This window comes from Myotis myotis, unplaced genomic scaffold (genome assembly GCF_014108235.1).
Source record: "Myotis myotis isolate mMyoMyo1 unplaced genomic scaffold, mMyoMyo1.p scaffold_m19_p_5, whole genome shotgun sequence".
NCBI lineage: Eukaryota > Metazoa > Chordata > Mammalia > Chiroptera > Vespertilionidae > Myotis > Myotis myotis.
The window spans coordinates 45,150,807-45,168,807 of record NW_023416357.1 but is presented as its reverse complement, the minus strand read 5'-3'; the positions used below and the strand labels follow the sequence as shown (position 1 = coordinate 45,168,807).

General features: G+C 40.4%; 1 protein-coding gene across 1 annotated transcript in view; it reads right to left on the bottom strand.

The window, feature by feature from the left end:
• The window catches only part of ATP6AP1L (ATPase H+ transporting accessory protein 1 like), a 29,096-nt gene extending 12,109 nt beyond the window's left edge, over positions 1–16,987 (bottom strand). The window contains 4 exon segments of the mRNA XM_036310245.1: positions 5,659–5,894; positions 7,376–7,434; positions 9,407–9,447; positions 16,794–16,987. Coding sequence (XP_036166138.1) covers positions 5,659–5,894; positions 7,376–7,434; positions 9,407–9,447; positions 16,794–16,987 — 530 coding nt within the window.
• Between the last annotated feature and the right edge of the window lie 1,014 nt (positions 16,988–18,001).

Genomic DNA, 18,001 nt, shown 5'->3' with positions numbered 1-18,001 from the left:
CTGCCTGTTGCTTCTTCTATCCTAAGACCTCCCTTGTTTCACTGTCCCAGCTTTATTGAAAGTACTCTCAAAATCACCTGGACTCATATTGTGAAATCTTTCCTGCACAAAATCAAGAACCCCCACATTGCTGGCCAGCCTGCGGCAAACATGCTCTGGGCCTGGTTCCTGTCCCGTAACATTAGAATCTGGGAGTTTACATAGGAGAGCAGCAGCAGTCCCGCAGCACCTCCTGAGAGAGGAGAGACACATCTGCTTCCTTGGTGCCAAAAATGTTCTTTGGGAAGAGAGAAGGGAAGAATCCTGGGTATCTGCCACAGAATGTAAGCAGGTGAGTTTCATTAATCTTTGGATGAGAGCAAATAGTTCACCATAAAAAAGACAAATGGGCCCTGAACGGTTTGGCTCAGTGGATAGAACATGGGCCTTCAGCCTGAAGGCTCCCAGGTTCGATTCTGGTCAAAGGCATGTACCTTGGTTGCAGGCTGGATCCCCAGTAGGGGGCGTGCAGGAGGCAGCTGATCGATGTTTCTTTCATCGATGTTTCTAACTCTCTATTCCTCTCCCCCTCCTCTCTGTAAAATCAATAAAATATACTTTAGGAGGGAAAAAAAGACAAATGCTGCCCTGGCCAGTGTGGCTCAGTGGGTTGTGTGTCCATCGTCCATGCACAGAAAGGTTGCCATTCAATTCCTGGTCAGGGTGCATGCCTGGGTTGTGGACTTGATCCCTGGTAGGGAGCGTGTCGGAGGCAGCCAATTGATGTTTCGCTCTCATAGCAATGTTTCTCTCTCTCTCCCCCACCCTTCCTTTCTCTCAAAAAAAAAAAAAAAATCAATTATAAAAAGGGACAAATGACTGCAGGTCCAAAACCATGGTATGTAAATGTATGTCTCCAAGGGGAAGATCAGAAGCCTCTCTGGGTTTCCAAGCCCTGGAATGTCTCCACAGCCCTGAGCTTATTATTACTTGACCTGTAAACACATTCCACTAAGGAGGAAAATCTCTTACTAGCCTGAGGCTTATCTTTTCACCCAAGTTCCAGTAAAAGGTGTTCAGAAATTACTAGCCATGCAGAAACAAAAATATTTTCTCTACAGTTCCACACTGACCATACCAAGGGTTGGTGAGGATGTGAAGTAACTAGAACTCTCATACAATGGTGGTGGAAAGGAAACTGGTACAACCACTTTAAAAAACAGTTTGACAGTTACTTTAAAAACTAAACAGCATGTAACATTATACTTAAAATAGTTTTCCTTGAAATATTCATGTTTATTGCATGGGAAAAATAAATAAAATTTGATTTACACTAAAAAAAGAAAAACTAAACATATACATACTACGTGTTCCAGCTATTCCACTCTGAGGAGAAAAAAACAAATTTCCATCATGAGGTGGATGGATAAAAAAGTTGTGGTATATGCATATGACGTACATACTACTCAGCAATAAAAAGGAACATACCCTGGATACATGGATACATGCACCACATCAAAGAATCATTAGCTAAAGGGAAAGAACGTACACTATATGATTGTATTTACATAAAATTCTAGAAAGCACAAACTAGTCTGTAATGATAGAAAGCAGATCAGTGGTTACCTAGAGAGGTGGGAGAGCAGGAGTGATGGTTACAAAGAAGCACAAGGAAACTTAAAGCAGTGGTTCTCAACCTTCCTAATGCCGCGACCCTTTAATACAGTTCCTCATGTTGTGGTGACCCCCAATTTCATTATTACAAATTGAACATAATTAAAACATAGTGATTAATCACACAAACAATATGTAATTATATATGTGTTTTCCGATGGTCTTAGGCGACCCCTGTGAAAGGGTCGTTCGACCCCCAAAAGAGGTCATGACCCACAGGTTGAGAACCGCTGCTAAAGTAAAGCCATGCTGAGATGCCCTAATCTCTGTCCTCCTTTCCTGAGGGAAAAGCTCAACAGCCCCCACGCTTCTGACACTTGAGTTTTCCCCAGCAGTCCTGGTTTTAGTGAAAGCTGTTAACATGCTCCGCTGCAGAGTAAGAACATGAGGCCTGCTGGTGTAGCTCAGTGGTTGAGCATCCACCCATGAAACACGAGGTCACAGTTAGATTCTTGGTCAGGGCACTCACACAATCCCCAGTAGGGGGCGTGCAGGAGGCAGCCAATTGATGATTCTCATCATTTATGTTTCTATCTCTCCTTCTCCCTTCTCCTCTCAGAAAATCAATTTTTTCAAAAGAACATGAGACCTGATTTTAACAAAGCAAATTCAATGACCATTCAGTGAGCAACCGTTAAGTGCCAGGCAATGCATGGTAAACGATACACAAAGGCGAAATGCAACCTAGCAAGTCACTCAAAAAAGAGCTTATTTTACTCTTCCAAACTCCCTACCTCCCATGTTTAAAATGGATTCTGAATTCTTCAGACTATAACTGCCTAATTCAAAATATAGACAGATACTAGGATTATGCTCTATTTGTAGGGCTTCGACCATTTAACAAGACTTCCATTGGAAATCTGTCTGCCAACAATTTGCCTTTCTCTGAACATTGTGTTTTCAAGCACTAAAACGTGTTCATCTTTTTTAAATCTGTGCTTTTGACCTTACATGACCTTGCTTAAGTTTTTCTTTCAGCAACTCCCTTTCTGGTTCTTGAGGACATGAGTGTTTAGCCAGCACTGCATGCTCAGTCAGGAATCAGGGACAGACACTCCGTCTCAGCAGCTGGTCCTTGACCACCTCACATCCTGGGAAGCCTCCCTTATCCCCGTGGAGGAAGCAGGTGCTGCACACCCAGTTCTTGTCCTGAGTATAATTCTAGAGTGATGACCAAGAAGAAAAAAGTCAGGTTCCACCCAATCATTAATGTGTGCATTGTGAAACCCAAAACTTCTTTGGGCCTCTCCGCCAGGTAACTAGACACTATTTTACACTAGTTACCACTGGTATGTTAGGAAGGTCTCCTAACATACTAGAGGCCTGGCCTGCGGGATCGGGCTGAAACTGGCTCTCTGACATTCCCCGAGGGGTCCTGAATTGCAAGAGAGTGCAGACCAGGTTGGGGGACCCCACCAGTGCATGATCAGGGCCAGGGAGGGATGCGGGAGGTTGGCCAGCCAGGGAGGGCTCCAGGGCATGTCTGGCCCATCTCACTCAGTCCCAGCCGGACCCTAACAGCAAACTAACCTACCGGTCAGAGGGTCTACCCCCTGGTGGTCAGTGCACGTCATAGTGAGTGGTTGAGTGGCCTTAGCATATCATTAGCATATTACGCTTTGATTAGTTGAATGGACGACCAGATGACCAGACACTCAGAATATTAGGCTTTTATTAAATAAGATACTTTGAGTAACACTTGACAAGTTTTCAAAGTTCTTATTCATATATTTCCTTATTTGATTTTCACTACCTTAAGAAGTAGGGCCAAGAACGAGGAGGTTGAATATCATCATTAAAGATGTTTTAGACCCCAGCCCTATTACTATATAAGCTGTATAATCTTAGCAAGTTTTCTAAGCTCTAGATGCCTTGACTTTCTCATCTGGAACATGGACAATAATAGTACCTGTGACTCGGAGACTTACTGGCAATAGTACTGTGAGGAATATCAAACATCAAGCTTGTGAAGTCTATGGCACAACACCTGGACCATGGTTATAAGTGCTCCTGGCCGTTAGTTAATAGATGCCATCACCTCCATCTCACAGATGATGATTCTACTGTGGCTCCAGTTTTGTAAAGTCACAGAACTCACTGGCAGAACTCAGGTTAGAAGCCAAGTTTTCATTCTTTCTGTGGGATCCCAGTGATCACTGTGGTTTTTAAAGCCCAGCAAAATCCTATGGTGCGCTGTTCTTCCCCACAAATAGCCTCAGATCAGAATAAATGGAATCAAGGAGGGTCAGTCAGACATGAATAGGCAAGACATTCCCAGGCAATCAGCCTCTCTCTGAGCAGCTGACTGCCAATAACGAGCCCTGTGGGTAACTGACTAGTGCCTGAGGAAAGATTCCTAAACTCTCAGCAGTGCTGGAGTCTCTGATAGTCAGCTATAACAGAATCAACAAATCTGGGAGGACCCTGGATGCTTACAATTCCATAGTTCCCTAATAAGAGCTTTATTCTGAGTAACAAGGTACTTACTAAGAGTTGTAATATAACTTGTAAGTTTACATTAATATAAGCTATTTTACCCAACATCAAGAATTTTTGAAGTTCAAGAAAAAAGTGTTTTCAGCCAAAGTATATAAATATAAAAAGACCACACACACACACACACACACACACACACAGTATGTTATGGTTTATATAAAGCATTCTGCCCATCTAAACCAGACCAGAACAGAATCTTCCAAAATCCTCCATTATACCAGTAAATATTGAAAGCAAGAAGATTTTCAGGAAATTAGTGGGACATGCCAGACTTCCTCCCCCTGGACCAAAACAAATACAAGCAAAAAATTTTGCTTGGACAACTAAAAAGCAGAGAAAGGCATTGGCAATTGATTTCCTCCTCTAAAGGCGTATTTGTTTAATCTGCTTTGTCAAATCAAATGTAATTATTCTAATCATTTTGAAATGTCCTAAAGGATTATCTGTTCTCAATTTTTTGATCCAGCAATTCCTCTCCTGGGTATATACCCAAAAACCTCAAAATCATATATTTGCAAAGATATATGCACCCCTATGTTCATTGCATCATTATTCACGGTGGCCAAGAAATAGAAACAACCAGTATCCCAAGATGGAGGGTTGGGTAAAGAAGATGTGGTACATATACATAATGGAATGCTACTCAGCCATAAAAAAGAATGAAATAGCGCCATCTGCAATAACATGGATGGACCTTGAGAACATTATGCTAAGTGAAATACATCAGAAAAAGGTAAGAATGATATGATTTTCCTCATATGTGGGATATAAAACTGAAACTCATGAACACAAACAGCATTGTGATGGTTGCCAGAGGGAAGAGGGTGGGGAGAGAAGGAGGGAGAAGATTTGACTTTGGGTGGTGAGCACATGTGCAATATAAAGATCTTGTAACATAGTAACCCACACCTGAAACCTATATGTTCATGTTAACCAATGTCACCCCAATAAATTTCATTTTTAAAAAAAAAGAATTATCTGACATTTGGCCATTTAAAGGTACCCTAGCATATTTTTAAACAGACCATGTTCCGCAACTTCAGAACTGAGCAGGATCCAGCAATTCCTCTCCTGGGTATATACAGGCTCAGTCTTCTCCATTCACCCACTGGAATGATTCTGCCCTGTAATATCAAATTTCCTCCCTGATGAGACCAACGCAGTTTGACATCTCACGTTTGGAACCGATATCATGCCTGGAATCCTTTTCTCTTTTTCAGAATGCATTTGACAACTTTCATTTTCGGAGCCCTGATTTCCCACAAGATACTGTAATAATCAGCTAAAGGATTCAGAAGAAAAGTGCTGAGACAAAAAACTAACACATTTTTAAAAATTAATTTCTGACTTGGTCTTCATTGTAGATTATTAAAAATTTCCTGATGGATGTGTGTCAGGTCATATACAAAGGAACCTACTGCTTTGTTCTGAAATGACAGAAAACTGGACGGTCTAGTTAATAGACTACTATCACCCAAAAGGCATCATCTGATGAAATGGTCAACTTACTTGGCACTTTCTTCACTGCAATTTGAGTTGGTAGCATCCACTGTTGCTTTCTGGCCAAAAGCTTCCTCTGTAAGGTCCAGCCAGATCTGGTTCTTAAACTTAATTGTTATTCTTTTGGCCCAAAAGAGAATGCAAGGGATTCCATCCATGGAGACATTAACTGGGCTGTCATGGCTGAATGCATTCCAAGGTTCTTTTACTAAATGCCCTTGTCTGCTCAGATTGTAGTTCAGGGCCTAATTAACCAAATAAACAAAATAAGAGACAAAATGCTTTCTGGAAGCAAAAGGGCTAATTCACAAACTATTGAAACTGATCTCTCTATCCAGAATCCATATTATTGTGGGGCAAAGGGGATAAGTGGACCAGATCATAGCAAGCCTTACAAGATAAGTATACTTGAAAGGTACATGAACCCATTTCCACAAAGCACCAAAAATGGAAAAGACCAAATTAAAAAACAAACAAAAACCCAACTTTTCAAATAATATTATCAATATAGACTTTAAAACGTCACTTGCTGGGGCAGAAAGCAGGGATGCAGATTTTTAGGGCCATGAAACTATTATTCTGTATAATACTGTAATGGTGAATAGATAACATTATATATTTGTTCAAATTCACAGAATGTACAACACAAAGAATAAATCCTAGTGTAAACTATAGACTTTAATGAATAATAATTTATCAATATTGGCTCATCAATTTTAACAAATGTACCACACTAATGAAAGATGTTAAATATAGGAAAAATTGGAGGAGGGAGGAATTGAGAGGGTATATAAGAACCTTCTATGCTTTTTGTTCACTTTTTTTCTGTAAACTTAAGTCTATTAATTTAAAAACTTCGTCATGTCATGATAATTGCAGTAATCTCATCAGAAAATAATATCAGGAGAACCCAAATAATGTAGGACTTTAAATAAAGAAATTAATGTTAAAGAAAACAAGAGGTTTTTAGAAATCAAGCATAATTCTCCAGACCATTATGTGCAACAGAACAATCTCCAATACTGGATGTGTTCTATATCTATACTGTCAAAAGGCTGGTGTGGCATAATGCACTGGAAATGTAGCCAGTGCAACTAAAGAGCTTAACCTCTAATTTTACTTAGCATTATTACTTTGGAATTTAAATTAAAATGCCACATGTGGCTAATGGCTACTGTCTTGGACAGTGCCAGCTCCAGATTACTTAATATACATAAACTAGCAAACTAGTATTCTAACACTGTTTTAATTCTTATGAAACCTTTGCTGACTTCCAGGAAGCCTAAGACAAAGCACTTCTATACCTGACTCTGGAGGTCACAAAGACAGGGATATATCTGAAAGAAGATCCACTTATCTGGATAACTACTCCATACCAATTCCTCCAGTGTAAGTACAAAGAGAAATTTAACAGGCAGCAGCAATGCAAGCTTGCCTGTAACCAAAGATAAAATGGTCCTATAGTGATTCCCTCTAGAAAGCAACAAAAGTAAAACCAACTAACTAAAAAAAAAAAAAAAAGTAAAACTATTGTAGTGAAATATGTAAGAGAAGTGAAACTTTAGTTTTTCTCAACTATAAGATTACCATAATATATTTCCCCATCCAAAGCTCAAGCAGAATATTATTTATTAATAGAATTACTTATATTTTCACAGTGGCTCTGACCTGATTGAAATGCTTAAAATTTTTAAAGACATAATTTAGTTTCCTAACATATCCATACCTGTGTGACTGGTATTGTGAAATTCTGGATTGGTTTCATATCTCCATTATTTTGTTGATCTGTCAAATAAATGAGAGGAGTACAAAGGCTGAATGTCATCGATTGATTCATGTAAATCAGTTGAGGGGACAGAAGGAAGCTAGGTAGACAGGGGTGGGACCACGGAAAAGGAAATAGACTAAAGCACCCCAATGGGGCAGGGAAGGAAAGGTACTCCCGATGACATGAACTTTAAAATGTATGGATGTTGTTAAGACAGCAGCGTATAGATAATCAATAACAAGGCAGAAAGGCCTATGTGGGAACCATGCCAGCTCCCTGGATAGTCAAGGCCGGTCGGAGCATTAAGGCCTTGTCATTAATATATTAGAATGACCAAGGGCCACTCTGAGCATAAGTCTACTTGGAATGTCCAAGGACTCTGAACCTGGGAATTCTGATCAGGCCAAGATACTATGAGTGGGTGCACGGACACATGGTACACTGTGTCCTTCTGTAGTCAATATGATTGATGTCACTGTTGGCACGAAGCCTTCTTTGGTTTGGCTCAGTGGATAGAGCGTCAGCCTGCAGACTGAAGGGTTCCAGGTTTGACTCCAGTCGAGAGCACTTGCCCAGGTTGCGGGCTCGATCCCCAGTAGGGTGCATGCAGGAGGCAGCTGGTCAATGATTCTCTCTCATCACTGATGTTTCTGTATATCTCTCCCTCTCCCTTCCTCTCTGAAATCAATAAAGATATATTTTAGAAAAATAAATAAACAATAAATAAAAGTAGGTTACTGACCAGCTAGTTGGCTGGAGTAGGCTAGAGTCAGCTGAGGATGGAGTGAGAAGAAGTCTGCTAGAGAGAGCAGCTGGGCAGGAGAGACAGGAGAAGCTGCTGAGTCAGAGAGGCCAGGTACCACTATGATGTGAGACGGTAAGTCCAGGAGGCAGCGTGTGGCTGCTCAGCTACAGGTACAGAGACTAATGCTGCTTTATGGGAAAGATATGCATTTACCAGCTGGTGTCCAGCTGCCTGCCTGTATGGACTTTGCTATGAGAACTGTTCTTGTATGATGGTTATATGGCCACTGGCTTCAGCAATAAAGACTCATTCTTATATATCCACAACCTCTCATGGCTTCTTCGGCTAAGACCCAGCGTCCTAGGAGGTCCAGCCCTAGGCAGAGGGGCTCAGGCCCAACACCTGTTACTAGTAAGTAGAGGATAAAGGAGGAACTTGGGGACTAAGTTCCCAACAGTTAGTACAGTGGGCAGGGTTCAAGCAGGAACCAGCCCTGACATAGTCAAATAAAATTTTTTTAAAAAAATACATAAACTCATAGCCACTCAGAACAACTCAGAGCACCAGAGCTCCTGCAGGGCTCCTGCTACGTGCTCTGACAGCACATAAGCCAATCCAAAGGATATTGCTAAGGCAGAATTCTTTGAAAAGACCAATTAAGAGCTAGCAAGACTACCCACCCCCTAAATTAAAAGTTGCGCACTTCCTCTTGTTCTCTCTCTTCTCCCTGGCATGCAATGGGTGCCTGATGTTCGTTCCTGTGGCGGGAGAGCACATCCCTGCGTCCACTTGGTTTATGGCCATGTGGGCCTCCACACATGGACTATTAGACTTTAATTCGCTTGGATACTAAATTACTCCCAACTGTAACATGGAAAGGAAGTTCCGGACACTGGGCTGTTCTTGGAACCCCAGCTACACCTTTTCCAGGACTGGCTTCTCCTAATAAACGTTGGTTTCATTAGTCGTTTTTGTTCATGATTTTATTATTCAACTTTGAAAGACATGATCCTGGAAAGACCTTTGGCTCCAGTTTGGGTATCACAGTGATAATAACATGCTAAGCACTGTGAAATATATCAGGCTTGAGCCTCTTTTGACTCATAATTTAGAATACACAAGTTTAAGAGATTTTCACAGGAGAGACTCCTGGTGCAAGGAGACTCCTGGTGCAGGGAAGGCCATCACATTCAAAGCCCTTCCTCAATCCCCCAAGGAATCATAAGGGCAACTGTAGGTCTTACCACTCTTTATAACCACTTCTTTATTTGAAGATGTTCGAGAGCTGAAACAAGAAAAATATGAAATTAAAAGATGCTGAACAAATATTTACACTTCAGATTTTATGTGAAGTTTTAAGGAGGATATTTCAGCTTATAAATTTTCAGAGTAAAAAGCAGAATTTTAGCCTGTCAAAAATATCCATTTTTTTAACAATAAATTTATGGTTTAAAAAATAATATATGTTCTTCAAAGAAATAAAACATAATAAAATATTTTACAGTGAAATTTTATGCTACATGTATGAACTATCATATAAACTCATAATATGTTTACAATTAGAGAAATACATATATTACATATCATGATCTATATGCAAAACATAATTTTAGCTAAAGAGTTATTAAATCTATATCATAGAAAAGTGCTTTAGAATTATATGGAACCAATTACAAATTAAATGCACCACTCACTTTGCAACTCAATCTTTATTATATAACTAGAGGCCTGATGCACAAAATTCGTGCACGGACGGGGGGGAGGTGTCCCCTCAGCCCAGCCTGCACCCTCTCAAATCTGGGACCCCTCAGAGATTGGGCCTAAACCGGCAGTCGGACATCCCTCTCACAATCCTGGACTGCTGGCTCCTAATCACTCACCTGCCTGGTCGCCCCTAACTGCCCCCTCCCTGCTGACCTGGTCACTCCTAACTGCCCCCCCACTAGCCTGGTCACCCCTTACTGGACCCCCTGCCAGCCTGGTTGCCCCTCACGCCCCCACCCCCACCCCCCGCTGGCCTGGTCACCCCACACAGCCTGCTGTTCAGCTGTTTGGTCATCCCTCACTAACCCCCCTGCCAGCCTGGTTGTAGACAGCCATCTTTGTGAGGGCATGACAGTGAATTTGCATATTACCTCTTTATTACATAGGGTAAGAATTTATGAAGGTGACAAATTGGTAACTATGATGTCACTATTAATAAATTCATGCATGCATGAAATTATTGTTTCACTTTACAAATTTTACTGAGGCATAGTTTAAGTATAAAAAGAATGCATCCATTCAATGTGTACAATTTGATGCATTTGGGCATAAGCATATACCCATTACACCTGCCACAATAAAGAGACATCCCAAGTTTCCCCATGCACTTTAGCGATGGAGAGATGTTCCTTTCACCTTTAGCCACAGGCAACTATAGACTTGCTTTCTGTCACTTTAGATTAGTTTGCATTTTCTAGTATTATAAACAGAATCATATAACATATTTTAGAGCTTAGCTTCTTTCAGTCTTAACATAATGACTGAAATTCATTAATGCTGTTACATGCACCAATATTCCATTCCATTTTATTACTAATAAATATTTCATTGTATGGATATACCACATTTTTTATACAAATGGTAAACATTTATGATGATTCTAGTCTGGGGCTACTACAAATAAAGATGTAAGAACTGCTGTGTACAGGGGTTTATGTGGAATATGTTTTTGTTTCTCTTGAATAAATATCCAGAAGTAGATAGCTATCATGTAATAGAAGTTTAACTAAAAACAAAACAAACAAAAACAACAATAAAAAACCTCCCAACTAATTTCAGTGGATGAGCTTTTCTGTGGCTCCACATTCTTGCAACATTTGGTAGTCAGTCTGTTTAATTTTAGCCATTCTATATTGTTCACTGACAAGCCAGTTACTATACTATAACTGTTGTACAAAGAAAAAAATATAGTATAGTAACTGACTTGTTAGTGAATAATCTACACTAATAAAAGAGAAACATGCAAATTAACCATCACTCTACCACTCTGCTACACTCACAAGCCACGCCCACCATCCAATCAGGAGCAAGTATGCAAATTAACCCAACTAAAATGGCAAAGGCCACTGAGCTGAGGCAAGCAGGAGGCTTGGGTTGCCCCCCGAGATGGAGGAAGCCAAACTTCCTGCCTGCCCTGGCCGGCCCTGGGCTCTGCTCAAGGCTACAAAGTTTCAATTACAGAAGATAAATAAATCCCGGATACCTGCTTCCAGCCCGCGGGGAAAAAAAATGAGAGGCTGGAAACTTGGGTCGCCGGGGTACGTGGCCAGCCTGAAAATGGCCATCAGCCCCTCACCCAGGCTGGCCAGGCACCACAGCGGGACTCCCCTACCCTGAAGGGGCTGTGGGCAACCTGAAAACGGCCCTCAGCCCCTCACCCAGGCTGGCCAGGCACCCCAGCAGGACTCCCACCCTAATCTGGGACACCCTTCAGGGCAAACCAGCCAGCCCCCACGTGTGCACCAGGCCTCTATCCTATATAATAAAAGGGTAATATGAAAATTGACCCTAATAGCAGAACAGCTGGGAATGACTGGTCACTATGATACACACTGACCACCAGGAGACCAGACGCTCAATGCAGGAGATGCCCCCTGGGGTCAGTGTGCTCCCACAGGTGAGGCCACAACATTAGTAACAAAGAAACAGAATTTCCAGAGGATGAGACTCAGAAATCAGGATTTTAAAAAGATTCCCAGGTGATTCTAATGTGCAGACAAGGTTGAGAACCACTGGTCTAAAATGTATAAATTGAGAAATCATCTATGCATATTGTGTAACTATTGTGGCAGTGTGGAATTGTATGACTGTTCCCAACTTCCTGGAAACAATCCCAGAGATGTTTTTAGCCCTGCTCTTGGCCATGTACCATTCAGCACTGCCTATAGGTGAAGAATATTTCCTTGCCCCATCATCTGACTAGGCCAGCCGTGGGCAAACTACAGCCCGCAGGCCGGATCCAGCCCGTTTGAAATGAATAAAACTATTGAAAAAAAAGACCGTACCCTTTTATGTAATGATGTTTACTTTGAATTTATATTAGTTCACACAAACACTCCATCCATGCTTTTGTTCCAGCCCTCCGGTCCAGTTTAAGAACCCATTGTGGCCCTTGAGTCAAAAAGTTTGCCCACCCCTGGACTAGGCTGCATGTCTTGGTTGGGCCAGTGGGATGTGAGTAGAAGCAATAGTGTGCCAGTTCTGCAGCCACGTTAAAGGAGTCACATATGTCTGCCACCTCTTGGCCTTTTCCCTCTGCCATGATAATGGCATGCCCAAATAGGGCTGCTCTTTCAATCTGGGTCTTGGAAAGGGACTCAGAGCTAAAGCAGGGCCATGGCAGCTTACCTATATCTGTCAACATGTAACATCTGCATGTGCAAGAAATAAATGTTTGAGATCATAGATTCTGGAATGTTAAAGTTGTTTGTTACTAGAGAAAAGCTGACTAAACAGGAGATAAATTTTTTTCTATGATTTATGTGTCTTGACATCATCTGTTTTTTAAAAAATTCACTTTTATTGTCGAAAGTATTACAGATGTCCCCTTTGTTTTTTTTTCCCATTGACCTCCTCCACCCTACCCCTCCCTCCTAGGCTTTCACCACACTATTGTCTGTGTCTGTGGGCTATACATATATACATGTAAGTTCCTGGTTAATCACTCCCCACACTCCCCTCCAACCCCTCATCTGATTTTTTAAAAACCATGTACATGCATTACTTTGATCAAATTTTTCTAATTTATTCTTTTTAAAAAGATGCCTTTCTTTAAACTTTTATACATTAGCATTCTAATTTATATAAAGTCTCTCATGAGTTGGGCTAGCATGAACCAGTCCTCTGAGCCCAATCACATCTAGGAGCACTAAGAAATTTAATTTCCTGAACAGCAAAAGTGAGGCTCCATCAAAGTAATTGATACGGAATTTTTGGACTGGAACCCAGATTCTTTGTCTGCCGGGATCAAAGAATGAATCCAGCGACAGAAAGTGGCATAGCAAAGGTGGAGAGTTATTGAACAATAAGTACAGACTCCCACATCTGGAGAGGGAAAGAGTCCCACAGAATGGACTCCCATGTGGGGAGGAGGAAAGGGTCCCACTGAGTTCCCTTTCCCTATGGCTTACAAAGGCTGCAGATCCTGGTGCCTTGATATCCCCTCTGATTGGCCACTATTCCCTTAGACTGGTTACTATAGTAACTCCTGGGCTCAAAGGTTGAACCTCACAAGGGACATGTGAGGTTCTCCCCCCACCCACTTCCCTATTGTTTTCCTATTCCCTTTGGGCTTTCTTCTTCTCCTTCTGCATGAAGGGCTTCCTTCTCTTTATTTTGTAAATATAGACCTTTTGCTGTTTCCAGCTCCCTCATTCTATGGAAATATACCTTCTGCTGCTCTGTAGCCCTGTGCTCCTTCCATGGTCCCCTTAATTTCCAAAATTTCTAAAATTTCCTAAACCTGTCCTATCTTACCCCTAAAACTCCTGTCCCATAATCATTTAACTACAATAGAGATATACTCTAGCCAAAGATCTCTATCTACCTAAACTCCAAACTTTGCAGTGCAAGTTAAAAAGTAACTGAGCATTTGAAAGAAACACTAATACCCAGAAAATACTTATTGAGGAGCTCCAACTTTTCTAATATCATCATACACAAATAGATTTTTAAAATTTCTTTAACTGAACTTTATTCAATAATCATACTTCATAATACAGGTTTAATTATTCAATTTTAAAATGTTTTAACAAATAAAATGCAAAATTCTGAGATATATTTTACCTAAATAAGATAAAAATGTATCAAGTCATTTGGAAATATTAGCATATTTTAATAAATGTTTATTGAATGAAAGTATATGAATGAATAAATGAATCAGCTACCATATGGTTAACATGCTTGGCTTGAGAATTTGTTCCACTAATTGAAAATTTCCATATGTTTACTAATAGAAAGCTTTTAGAAGATATCACGGGTTTATTTTAATTTCAATTTATCTATGGTCATTAACATACAATAATGCTGCTATACTTCTTTTTAAAATAAATTTAGCAAGGCCTTATCCACAACCATAAGTCTGAATTAATGAGGTTTTTATGGGAAGCCATAATTTCAACCAAAGACAAAATATACTAGTATATGCATTTTTGCATCACTACAGAATCTCTGAAGTAGGAACTAAAAAAAAATCATCTGTGTGAATAAACTGTTTACTGGCTTACAAATAATTAAACCTACACTGTTGTTAGAGTATTCAGACCTTTCTCCAATAAAAGGGATCTCTGTAATATCAGAAAAGTGTCTAGAGCTCCAGGTTTCTAGTGGCTGGTGCCATATTTTTTATTTACCAGGTATTCCAGTACAAGTCTCCCAAGTATGCCTTCATGAGGGTGAAAGTGAGCAGCCCTTTTATGGCTCTACTGAGGATAAAGACCACATTCCCACCATGGCCTACAAAGCCATGAAAGACCTCAACCTGCCAGCTGTGCTCACCTCATTTCACTTCTTCCTTCCTTTTGCTCCAGCTACACTGGTATTCTTTAGTTCATTTCCCCAGATGCTTCATGTACCTTCTTCCTTGTAAGAGTCTTAGCACCTGCTGTTCTCTCCACCTGAAATAATCTCCATCCTCCACTTCCCCCTAACTCCTAGTTATTTCCTCCATATCATCCAGATCACAGCTTAAATATCACTTTTTCAGGAACACTGTCCCTAACTTCTCACACTAGTTCACATCCCCCTATTATATGTTCTCATAAACCCCCCCCCATACTTTACTTTCACAGCATGTTTCACAGTTTATTTGTAATAATATTAACAAGCACCCCCCATACACACTAGATTTAAACTCCATGAAGGTAGGAGCTTTTGGTCACCACTGTAGAACCAACACCTAGGCAAAGTGCCCAACTATTTAAAAGTACTAAGTGTTACAAACACATGTGTTACGTCCAATGAAAATGAACTAACAAATTAATGTTCAAATAAACTCTGAAAGGAAAGTGGAAATGAGAGATCACACAGGATGCTGTGTGAGAGGGAAAAGATTTCCTTTCTTTCATGCATAAGCCCAAATTGAGGAAAGAACATGTAAAAAAAAGAATGATGACTCCTACTCTCTCTACACTTAGGAAACATATAATATACTCATGTGTTATTATGATATTATATACATAATACAAGCTTATAATATACCCTTCCTGGAGACTTAAGAACCTTAAATTAACCCACAGAGTTGAAAAACATGTTTAATTTCAGATCCATAATTTGAAAGAACATTCACAAAACAACAACCATTGTTTTCTTCATCTATATATATATATAAAAGCCTAAGCAACTGACTGACCGAACGACTGGTCAACCAGTCGCTATGATGTGCACTGACCAACAGGGGGCAGACGCTCAACACAGGAGCAGCTCCCTGGTGGTCAGTGCACTCCCACAGCCAACCTCCTATGGCTGGCCAACCTCCTGTGGTCCTGCCCCCAGCTGGCCGCCCCTATAGGCCCCGATAGCCAGCCAGGCTGACAGACCCCACCCATGCATGAATTCATGCACCAGGCCTCTAGTAATGAAATAATACGCCAAATTATTACACTCAAATGATCAGACTTATGAGATTTCTGGGTCCTTTCTGACGCTAAGATTATTTAAACCCATTAACCTTGTTTCAAAAAAAGAAATGGGATTTTTATAGTTCTTGGTGTACATTTTACCAGTGTAATAATACACAAGTCAGTCATTTCTGTATAAACCAGGTGAGGAAACATTGCTAACTATAACCATGTAAGGAGTATAGATCACTTATTATTAGAAGGTGAACCTAAAGGAAGTACTAATTGATTTGGAAACAATGAGGGAAAACAAATTTTAAAAATGTATGTGCTTGAAGTTTTTATCAGCTGGTGACTTAAGAATTCTTTGACACAGTTTTGGCAGATCATCCTGCTTGCTGCCATCCTTTGTATTCATACTAAATTTATTTGAAATGAGTAATTGAGGTTCTGAATATTATTCCTCATAGAAAAATCTCTGCATGTCCCTTTAAATGGTATAGAAAGAAGCAAAAAAAAGAACAAATAAAACAAATAGAAATTTTGCTTGATCATTTTAAATACTATGTACTCCACACAATTACTATCTCCTACCGGTTAAAATTATTTAACACCTTTTTTTGAGGGACAGGTTATATACATTTCTGAGGTTTTAAACATTTTCCTTACTCTCTTCTCACATAATACTAGCAGGAGAAATGGAAAATAACATTTACTTGTAAGTATAAAAGAGATCTGAACAATGATTTAAGTACTTTTTTCAAAAATATATACTTTGGTACATAATACAAATGTCTCCTGAGTATTTTGAACAAATAACTCTTCCCTTTTATAATAAAGATTATATCTTTATCTCTTACTTATAAATTCTAGTTCAATGATTTTAGTAGCTTCTGAATTATCTAATCTAGTATATTCATTTTGAATAACAAATGTAGCTGTGTAACAATATAAAAACATATAAACCACCTAAGTTCACATTTACACTGAAGTTCACAGATGTGAACTTAAAAAACATGCAATTTCTCACCTTACATTCTTCCTGGCAAATATCTGTTCCAAAGTTAATGAAAATCCCACACATACAAAAATAAGTGAAAAACTAAACAAGATTTTTCTTCCCATCAAGAAATGAATCCGTTTCTTCAAACCAAGCACATCTGTTAATGCATAAATGCAATCAGAGAAGAGGCAGTACTTTTCATACTATGTGACTGACCACATGTTTAACCAATAAAAAGGCAATGTTCCTAGGATGTATTAAATAGGGGGAGTGTAAAAGGAGGAGCCCTGTACTGGTTCATTTGAAATCAGGATTTCAAAAAAAAACAGGGTGAAACCAATGGGTCTATTTAGGTTGTTTGATTAGTCATCTCAACAATAGATTATTAGAGAGCACGTTTTTTAGGGGAAATCTGCCAATTAAGCCCTGTTTAGAAATTGGCATTGTTTTGATACTCTAATTCAATAAGAATCTCATACTGTTTTGCAGGAAGCTATTAAATTCTCTTCAAAAAATCCAAGAACTATACATTATTACAAGCATTTTTTCAGGTAAATAAAAGTGAAAATCCTGAAATTTACCTGATTTTACTTGTGTCCTAGTTCATACTTTCGTCCTGTATTTCATGACTCCATTTGCTGAGAAACATGAAATCCTATCTAATAAAAAAGCAATATGCAAATTAGCCGTCACACCCTCACTCCATCAGTCCATCACAAAGATGTCTGTGGCCATGGAACTGGAGCGAGCAGGAGGCTTGCATTGCCCCCGGTGATGGAGGAAGCCAAGCTTCCCGCTTGCCCTGACTTGCCCTAAGCTCGCTCAAGGCTACAAAGTTTCAATTATAGAAGATAAATAAATCCCAGATACCTGCTTCCAGCCCGCAGCCATGGCCAGCCTGAAAACGGCCCTCAGGCCCTCACCCAGGCTGGCCAGGCATCCCAGCGGGACCGCCCCACCCTGAAGGGGCTGTGGCCAGCCTGCAAACAGCCATCAGCCCCTCACACCCAGGCTGGCCAGGCACCCCAGTGGAGACCCCCACCCTGAAAGGGTTGTGACCAGCCTGCAAACAGCCCTCAGCCCCTCACCCAGGCTGGCCACACCCCCATGGGGTGAGGGTCCCCACTGGGGGGCTTAACCAGCCTGAAAACAGCCTTCAGCCCCTCACCCAGGCTGGCCAGGCACCCCAGCGGGACCCCCACCATGATCCGGGACACCCTTCAGGGCAAACCAGC